At 36.3% G+C, this 10,033-nt stretch overlaps 1 protein-coding gene across 1 annotated transcript; it reads left to right on the top strand.

Annotated features, from left to right (window-relative positions):
• Positions 1 to 2,289: 2,289 nt before the first annotated feature.
• LOC117973622 (homeobox protein Nkx-2.5-like) lies at positions 2,290 to 4,823 on the top strand. Its single transcript, XM_034926540.2, has 2 exons — positions 2,290 to 2,744; positions 3,670 to 4,823. The coding sequence occupies exons 1-2, from the start codon at positions 2,444 to 2,446 to the stop codon at positions 4,266 to 4,268; spliced, it is 900 nt and encodes a 299-aa protein (XP_034782431.2). The 5' UTR covers positions 2,290 to 2,443; the 3' UTR covers positions 4,269 to 4,823.
• The last annotated feature ends 5,210 nt before the right edge of the window (positions 4,824 to 10,033 follow it).

Below are 10,033 nucleotides of genomic sequence, written 5' to 3'. Positions count from 1 at the left end.
TATAAATAGCATCCCCGTCCAGTAGGCATTTTGTCTTAAATTTCACGTTAATTAAAGACATTTTACGTTTATTGATCAATTGTTTACAACACCTTCATTATGTATGTCGATGTTTTTTTTTTTTTGCACTCGCTTCCAATGTGTATGTATGTTTGGACAATTCAAGAAAAAGGATCAAATCAAATAATCGTTATCACTAAAGTTAAAGAAAAACCAAGAAAACGATTATGGAGCTTTTTTTATCTCTTCGTCAGCCGTTAAAGAGGCTTTGGGAATTAGGGGTAAGATATTATTTGTATTTGCTGTCAAATTCTGTGCAGATATTTCTACGGATTTGCATCAATACTACATCAATATTGGCAGTGTTCTGTACCCAAAAGATGCCCCTGCACCAGTGATGAGAACGGCCATCTAACTGCGTGCTATTTCCAATCTATTCTGCATACACTCAGCATATAAATAGGCATCGACAAAAGCTGCTCTAGCGGCAAGAGAGTGAACAAATCCTGGGGTTTGCTGTGCAGTGCTGTGGAATTTGACTTTATATGTAAAAAATACTTAAATGCACAGCAATATTTTCAGTCTTTATGAACAACCATCTATTCTTGTTATTGCGGTCTATAATGTTCACATTATTTGTTTACAAGGCTTGCCATGTTCGGTGGTAGTCATGGTAAGAGTGTATACAGCCGAATACAGCTAATATTTAACTGTACTGCCATTACTGAATTCAATCTCAGGGCCCCGTTCGCAACAAGATATCCGCAAAAGTGGGAAATACAGTGCTATAGTGGGAAGTTTTTAGGCTGCTAGTCTTTTATCTCGTTTCCATTTTTGAGGATTTAAAAATGTTCAATTGGGACGCTATTTGGTTAAAGATGCTCTACTGAATTGGTATACCTTACTTTTATGAAATGTTACAGATGGCATGATCCTCATTCGGAAGGTAGCTACTGTTCATTTTAAACTGGAATTTTAATTGAAACGGATGTTGCTACTTCACGTGATAAGAGTGCCTTATCTCTGACAATAAATGCTATCTGTCCAAGGCGCTAACGCTATCAACCACCTTAAAACCGTTCACTGCGGTAGCTTCTTATGGATATTATGTATATTTAGTATGGGCTGTTATTTAACGTTCCATCAAACGTTTCTTGAAGAACCATTTCTTCTTAAAAATCTGTTATCACATCCAAATAATTAAAAGATCAACTCAACATCTTTCAATTAGAGACAGGTGAGTATGTAACTGCTAGTTTCGGGTTCCCAGAAGTGGCAACCTGTTGTCTCTTCATGTCGATGGCTTCCTCCCAACATGAGTCTGCCCAGTTTCCCCTTATATTTTAAACATACCCCAAAGACTGCTTAGTAAACTAGTACCGTCTCTTCTGGGGATACTGGAGAGCATGCTTAGCTTTTGCAGTATTAACTTCAATCTAGTGCGCAAATATAAGAGCTAAAGAAGTGAAGTGGCCAGGCACTTTCAAGGACTTAGATGCACAAAATCATCCAGACTTGTCATCGAATTTTAATTTGACACGTGAGGAGAAGGTCTGAATGTTTGCTAGTATCTCCCCCAGTAGTTCAATAATGACTGTTTTCAAATGAAAGCTTGTCATTTTCCACTCGTATTCATTGCAATCTATGTTACCGTCAAAATGCAATCGCTCTCTTTAAACATTCAGGAGTAAAAGACACTATAGAATCCGTCTCCGGGAAAGATCATTTGGATGAAGTAATATGGACATAAAACAGACTTACAAAAAAAAAAAATATGAAGATTTATGTTTTAATTAAAGTATATAAAAAAAGGCATTATTGTATTTATATAAAACTGATCTCACACGTTAAGTACATGTCTACATTAATCTGTCCTTTGGAGTAGCTTATGTATATATATATATATATATATATATATATATATATATATATATATATATATATATATATATATATATAGAAGCAGCAACACATTTTTAAATTAATTAAGATTAAAAAAAACCATATAGGGTTTTCTTACTTATGTTACAGGACACTTTTTTATTGAGGCATTCATTACCTTGAAATATTCATGTGACGGATAACAGGATAATACGATTATGAAAACGCTACTATTCCTTTAATAAGTATTGTGGGTTTGATATATACTTTTAAGGTCACCTGCAATTCTGGTTTTGTGATGTCATCATAGAAAATGAGACCAATAGGAAACTATTTACACCTTTTGGGACCACCAAGAACAGACTCAAGCCCCTCCTTTTGGCGCCTGTGCCCAAAAACACATGATCTAGCCCCGCACAACACCGAACAAAGTTTACAGGAAAGATGCACGTTTCTTGAAGACCCTCCTTGTAAGGCACTATTTGGAGTTTAGTGGTTGCTTTGCCGTGTTAATTGCACGAGGATCATTTACTCTCTTCGGGTTTACCAGGGTTTCCTTACCATGTTCCCAAGCCCGATGACGTCAACTCCCTTTTCTGTGAAGGATATATTAAATCTGGAGCAAAACCAAAGTGAAATGGCTTCTCTGGATGTATCATCCTGCATGCTGGCGACATTTAAACAGGAGACGTATACCGAGATTCCGCCGGCAGACTCTCTGTTCAATGAAGATTTCGCTCAGACCAAAGACACCAAAAACACTTGTCTGAACTACGCCGATGCCTTTTATGGCAAAAATTTCTTGGAAATGAATGTCAACAAAGATGCAAAATTGGACACATTTGAGGGAAACAAGAAAAAAGGTAACTATCATTCTTGGTCACAATGTTATTAATATAAATATCTATCTATCTATCTATCTATATATATATATATATATATATATATATATATATATATATATATATATATATATATATATATATATATATATAAAGCATTTAGTGGTTCTACGTTTTTTGGGTACACCAGTAACAATTTCTTGTTTAATAGAATGACAATACACTATTACCGTAGTGTTCATATTGACTATACCAATGATCTGAACTTTTAAATCTGATTTATCTGATGTGATCTTTATTGACCACGATAAACGTATGTCAGATTTAAATGTATGTAAAACTTATCCAGCACAATTTACAAATCATGGATTGTAGTATTTAATACATATGGTGCTTTTTAATGAGAATATAGAGGCCATCAATAACGTATTATTTAAAAGCAGCACGTGTATTATAAAGTAATTAGTACTGTTGTTATTGGGTCACAGGTTTACACTGGCAATACATTCTTTGCTCTTGAAAACTAACTAAATGCAATACACTATGCTGGTTTAAAGTTTTAATTCAGCATTGTTATGTGTTGTTAATTTAAAGTTAGGGCGCATTTATATGACATAGTTTATCAATTTTTCATAAAAACATTAAAATATAAACGCTCCCACACACATAACAGTAGCTTGCAATCAATGGAATACGTATTTATTTAAAGAGAAGAATCGCTTGTGATCAGACGTTTAACATCAACGTACTAGAAGTAGAGAAAATATTAATTGATATTCTGTATCATATAGGTTTTAATTTCTTTCCACAAAATCATCCCCATTAACCCAGTTGCATAGGCATTTTGCCAGCTAAAAAGTAATTGATTTGGACTGATACAGACCACTGAACAATTGTTATTGACTTTAATACATGACTATTAAATAACATATTGTACTTGCTTTAGAAAACAATTCAGCACACAAAGACACCGAGGACGAGGAGAAGGCAGAAGAAACGGATCGCCCAAGACAAAGAAAAAGGAGAAAGCCTCGAGTGCTCTTCTCGCAGGCCCAAGTCTATGAGCTGGAGAGAAGGTTCCAACAACAGAAATATCTTTCTGCCCCCGAGAGGGATCACCTGGCCAGCGTCCTCAAACTCACCTCCACTCAAGTCAAAATCTGGTTCCAGAACAGAAGATACAAATGCAAAAGACAACGGCAGGACCAAACGCTGGAAATGGTTGGGATCCCGCCTCCGAGGCGCATTGCGGTGCCCGTGCTGGTCAGAGATGGCAAACCAGTGGCCACCGCTTACAGTACATCGTATAACGTTGGCATCAACCATTACAATTATAATGCCTACCCTACATTCACCAACTACACCAACCCAACCTGCAACACAAACTATACCTGTAACTATCCAGCTACAGCAATGCAAACCATGCAATCGTCACCAGCCAGCAATAACTACATGAACTTTAGTGTTGGCGACTTCAATAACGTACCGTCTCACTTCCAGCCTGGCAATGGAGTATCTACATTACATGGTATCAGAGCCTGGTAGCTTCTTTTTTTAAGGATAATGGCATTAGTTGTGTTGAAGGAGTTTGTTTAATCCACAGGTTTTCATGCTAGAAAGTACAACAATTGGTATGAACCTAAAAACGGACATTTAAAAAAAAGAAATAATTGTAACTTAAAACTTAAATTGGTGAGAAGTGACAATTAAAGTTTAGATACTTAAAAATCACGAGACAAAAAAAAAAACGCAGAGAAAGAAGGCGCTGTAATTCCGATACATTTAAAAGATTATTCTGATGTGTAACTAGTAGTCTACATTTTGCACTGTCAAATGCATTTGAAAACCATGTATATAAATATGTATTATTGCCCTAAAATGTACAGATACTGTATTTGATTATTTCTGTTGGGATTGTTTGATGAATTGTATGGTTTGGTGTTTTTCAAACGCTGACAGAATAACGTGGGGTGCACTATTAGCTAGAAAGTCAGAGGTTGTCTATTGTACTGTTCTGATGCATATGGGATATTTCATTGACCGACTAAAAACATGACCTAAAATATGTATTGTAAGAAAAGCAAATACAATTTTAAATAAAGCGTGTACTTGTACTTCAAGGCTGTTTCGTTTTGTTTTTCCTTCATATAGAAATGTGGTGCTGTCACATTTAAACTATTATTATTATTATTATTATTATTATTATTATTATTATTATTATTATTATTATTCATACAGTCATTTACAAATACTTAATTAAGAAACAATATTATTTTCAACTAGGTTTAACACTTCTTAAAACATTCGAATTTTGGATGTAATGCTGTTAATAAATAAATACATAAATTAGTAAGTAAATAAAAGTTTCGTTGAATTTATTTTTAACCATTTTTGCTACATTACAAACCACGTTCGTGCAATATTATGTTTTCATCCAAATACACAGAAATAATGAAATAAAACACTAGCAAAAAAAAACAAAACAATCCAAACATCTAGTATTCATGGGCAAGGTGGACTTTATGAACAATAAAAATACAGAATAGTAGTTGTATTAGTTTTACTTTAATTGTTTTACTATGTCTGGGTCACCTCACCTCTTCCGATGTCTTACACATGGATAAAGGAGAAAAGGGTACACTTTACAGAACAAAAATCCATCACTTCTGCTAGGTAGATTGTCAAGCTGCAATGGTAATTAGAGAGGCAGTAATGCGCTTCTGTGCACATAATCGTATAATGTTAAAAATAAAATCATCATTGTTTTTTAACAGGAACTGCCCGACCATATTCATAAAACATTTACATCTAAGTCATGTTACAGAAACAAATGCATGTGTGGGGAGTCAATAATAATCCCGACTTATTTATGTATTTATTTTAACATCAATGTTTTGTTTTCTTCATAGAATTTGTTGTTTTTAACTTCACACCGTGTTAAATGCTTTGTGCGCATGGTCCAGCCATGTAATTCTCTTGGAAAATGTAGAGAGAAGGATTTCACACAAATTTATGGTGCATGGCCCCGAACAAGATCGCGCGACAACCAGGATGTACAGCTATGGCCGAAAGCTGTGCATCACAACAGAATTAACCGATGCTGCTTCATGTCGAATGAAACCTGCTGAATAATATTACATTTACAAATCGGATTGCCGCTTTGTAGTTTTCCATATGCTTAACGAAAAAAAATGACAAAAATGGAAACGTTAATATACTGTACTTGTATTTGGTACTTTATTATTATTATTATTATTATTATTATTATTATTATTATTATTATTATTATTAAGGATATCCATGCACTCTCATTGTGAGCCTGTTGATAAGGAAATCAGAGCAATCTTCAACAGCTTTGACAGAATGTCTATCTGGTGAATCAGTAAACAGGACACGAGACAGGGTGGCGGAGATGTCGGATGACACATCACGCTGGCTCTATGGGGTTTAGCACGTCTGGTGCTCTGAACAACAGAGGTAGAGGCAAGACAAGCGTTTCTGGTTTTGGAACAGTTCTGAACTCTGAAACGACCTAAGTAATTCATTTAATTTGCTATTTATAATAGATAAAGTCCGCTTAAGAGCAATTCAAAGGTGGTCACGCAGGTTGAATTGTTGTAATTAGTGCCTGTGTGAATACATACGATATTAAGGACAGTTATTTTTCTGTTTTATTGCGTTCATTTAATAATTTATGTTACTTCATTTTTTATAATCAAACATAAGAAAAAAAATGATTTCTTAATAATCTCGTTGATTTCAAACTCAGAATTTAGCACATTTTAGCGCAAATTAAATATTGCCATAAATATAACACAGAGGTACTACTTCAAAGTGTACATATCGCGACACGCGGGATATACAGAACATTATAATTTAGGGAGGTTTTAACGGAGTAAACACATAAATAGATCCGAGTATAAAATAACATATTTCTGTAAATCTGAAGATTTGACAAGGACATGGCACTCTTTATATATACTGTTACAAATACAATGCTGCTTCAAACGAAGCATGCATTAAGTCGCATTTTAATCCACGGTTAGCGTACAGACTTGGGGAATTATTCGGTTACTCTTGGGCTGAAACAGTTGAGGAAGATAAAATAAGATTTGATCCCGTTGCCTTGTTTTCCAGATAAACTTGGTCATTCTGAAAAACCTTTTCGAATGGTTAGCCAGTACTGGATGTACTGTAAATAAAAGATACGTGTGATCCTCGACGCGGTCATCTAACGCTATCGATAAACCATCCACACAGGAGCCGGTATACACCTGGTTTAACAGTCACTGTTCAACAGATTATAACAATTTTAATGCATTTTAATTCCAGACTATAAGGCAACAAAAGGTGAACATTTTGAAAGAGGGTGTAGACTCTCTATAGGCACTGTATATTAAACTAACCGTGTTATTCTTAATGGTTTTAATTTACTTAGGCTTTTCCTATGGAGGGAATGTTATTTCTTGGATAAGTTCATTGCCATCTTGGTGATGTCCATCCCCTCTAGGAATGAACTGTGCAGGAAGGACTTTAACTTAGCCTTGGCCAGCAAAGTCACTGGAGCCCACTGAGGCCATCCAGGATGAAGCTGGCCAAAATATCTTTGTAGGGCAACTCACACTGGAGCTGCAGAAGATGAATGGTCCTTGCTACCTCATGGGACCGTCCCTCTTGTACACACGGGGACGTTACAGCTGTCTATAGCTGCAAGAGATGGCCCAACTTAGCAGAAACTTTTTGGGGATGAAAGGAACAAAAAAAAAAACACCACCTCCAGCCATTCTGAATTGGTAGCAAATAGATAGTATTTAGGGCGCCTCTGCATTTCTGAGAGCTGTTGTTTATTAAAATGTATGCCTATTTTGGAAGAGTGGATTTTATCTTTTCATCATTCCTGGCCAATGGATAACATTAAAAAAAATTGGTTTTGTTACATTTATTTTAATCAAATAATTCAACACACCCAAAATAACCACCGTCATATGCTTCATGTCATACTAAATTGTAAAAGTGGCTATTAAAAGCCTTCTTTCAATCTGTTACTAACATATATTAGGTTGTAAAGCATAGCACAAAAATAGTGGCCACCAAGCCACGAGGGCCGAGTTTGTATACTGAACTGTCAGCTGTGTACTTTGTCATTAGTCCCTAAGGCCTCATTTTTCTACGGTGAGTCACGCAAAACACTTCTCTTTGTTTAGGTCTAGCGTTTCAACCTCATAACTACAATTAAAGACATCCTGTTTGCCTCATGTGAGGCTTATTTTCTTAAAAGAATACATCTTGCCACCCTGTTGCTTATGCTATGGTTGACTTTTTGATCCCTAACGATAGAGAAGAAAAGCATGATGATGGACTGTCCTAAACTGTATATCTGTGTGCACAGAATGGCCATAAAAGTGTCACTCTTCTAGGAGTGTCCAGCTACAATATTTTAGAATGCAGAGGTAATAAAAAATACAGGCAACAGCAAGTATGTTAACCAAGAACACTTTTAATGTGCATGTATCTTACTGGGCTTAACCAAACTTCACAACAATTTTTGACAGCTGTCTGTCCTGAAACTAACAACATGATGGCATGGATAAGTTGCAATGGTTTTTGAGACCAGTGTGCATTATCACAAGTCTGAAAATGTATAGGCAAACACTGTGTTAGCATATGGACATCCCTAGAATTAAAAGGGTTAACTACCAGCTGGCATTAATTGTGGATTCAAATACAACATCCTCATGTACAGTATTCAGATTTATTACTGTTGAACACTTCAAACAATAGTTTGAAGTCCAAATTAACAAATATGAGAAGCCTGTTTTTTTTTTTTTTTTTTATATAATAGCGAGGTTATTAATATGAAACAATTAGAAGTGAAAGACTGACAAATCTTTGATACAGTTCCTTTGGGAAAATAACTGTCCGTTGAAAAAACTTCAAAGAAGCGATTTGCAAAAGCAGGGACCAGCTTTGGGCCGAGCTTTCATGTACTTCTATGCCAGATGTCTTTTTTTTTTTTTTTCTTACCAACATGTTTAGATACTACCAGCTGTTCACATCGACACGTTACAGGCCAAATCCCATTACCCTGGCTTCATCTTTTCAGCCCACATTACTCTTGACATGTTGATGGAGTTTAAAGGACAAGAGTCAAGTTGTCGTTGATCTGAAGGTACACGCTGCGAAGGAAGGTGGCAGCTCATTAGCATCACAGATACATGAAAGCGGTTGGGACCTTTTGAATTTTTTAACTAGCTGTATATTTCTGATCTATCATCCATCTGCATGGATTCCAGGCTGGCAAGGCATAGCTGGCCTGACTACCCTTCACTATTAGGGATTTGCATTATTTAAATTATGCATACCAAATACTGCATACGGACGTTATGTGTGGCATGCTTTATCCAAAATGGTCTACCTTCTAAACATTTTGATGAAGGGAAGACTGAAAATTCCTGATACTTTCCATCCTCTCATGGAGATCATTATAAATCAACAAGGCCCTCAAAACATCACATCACTGCTACTGTGCTTGAATTAATGACAGTGAGGAGTTTTGCTTGTATTATTCTGACCCTGTCATTGCTTTTTGAAAAAGAAAAAAGGACCATCCAATGTAAATCAGTAGAGCATGTAAATATAGATTTTGTAGACCCAAAATTCATCTTGCGGGGGGGGGGGGGGGGGGGGGGGGTGCTGTGACAGGGAGGTTCAGCTGTGCTGCTGCTTAGTAAACAAGAGGGCTTGCCCGAAGCTGAGCTGATCAGGAGGTCCTGATTGGCTGGGGGGAGGGGGGAGCATGCCCGGGGAGTCTACGCCTGTTTAAGAATGCAGCAGCGTTGGCGTTCGAGGCTACTGAACGGCCATGGCTACACAGACCAGTGAAAAGCTGCGTTTACATCGAGTAGGAGAGCATGTCAACACCCACTGCTCTGTGTCTGATTCAGTATTATTCAGCGACGACTCACTCAGGTAAAATCGCCCTGTTACAGGTGCATTAGGATAGATATATCTGTCTTTCTTTGTTTAAGGTGGGAACAGACAACAGATTAATACACAGCAGCAGGTGCTTCTAAAATGCATGTCCAGTACAAGTACAGATGTCAGATCACCCTGGACTGAAGTTAACGCATACTAGACTGACCAACATAACAAAATCTGTCACTTTAAACACTTGATCATGAAGGTAAAACTACAAGAAACTTTTCAACAACATTTCTTCATAAAGACAAAGGCATTTCATAAGAAATGTATTGCCTTTAGTTGGCCGAGTAGTTTTTTTTTTATATAGATTTACCTTCATCATGTATTAT

This window comes from Acipenser ruthenus, chromosome 23 (genome assembly GCF_902713425.1).
Source record: "Acipenser ruthenus chromosome 23, fAciRut3.2 maternal haplotype, whole genome shotgun sequence".
Classification (NCBI taxonomy): domain Eukaryota; kingdom Metazoa; phylum Chordata; class Actinopteri; order Acipenseriformes; family Acipenseridae; genus Acipenser; species Acipenser ruthenus.
The sequence above is the reverse complement of the archived record's forward strand: the minus strand, read 5'-3'. Positions and strand labels throughout refer to the sequence as shown.

Excerpts from the sequence above, each read along its gene's own strand:
- LOC117973622 (XM_034926540.2), top strand. The coding sequence starts at position 2,444 with ATGTTCCCAAGCCCGATGACGTCAACTCCCTTTTCTGTGAAGGATATA. Across the intron at positions 2,745-3,669 it reads TGAGGGAAACAAGAAAAAAG|AAAACAATTCAGCACACAAA; the intron begins GTAACTATCATT and ends TACTTGCTTTAG.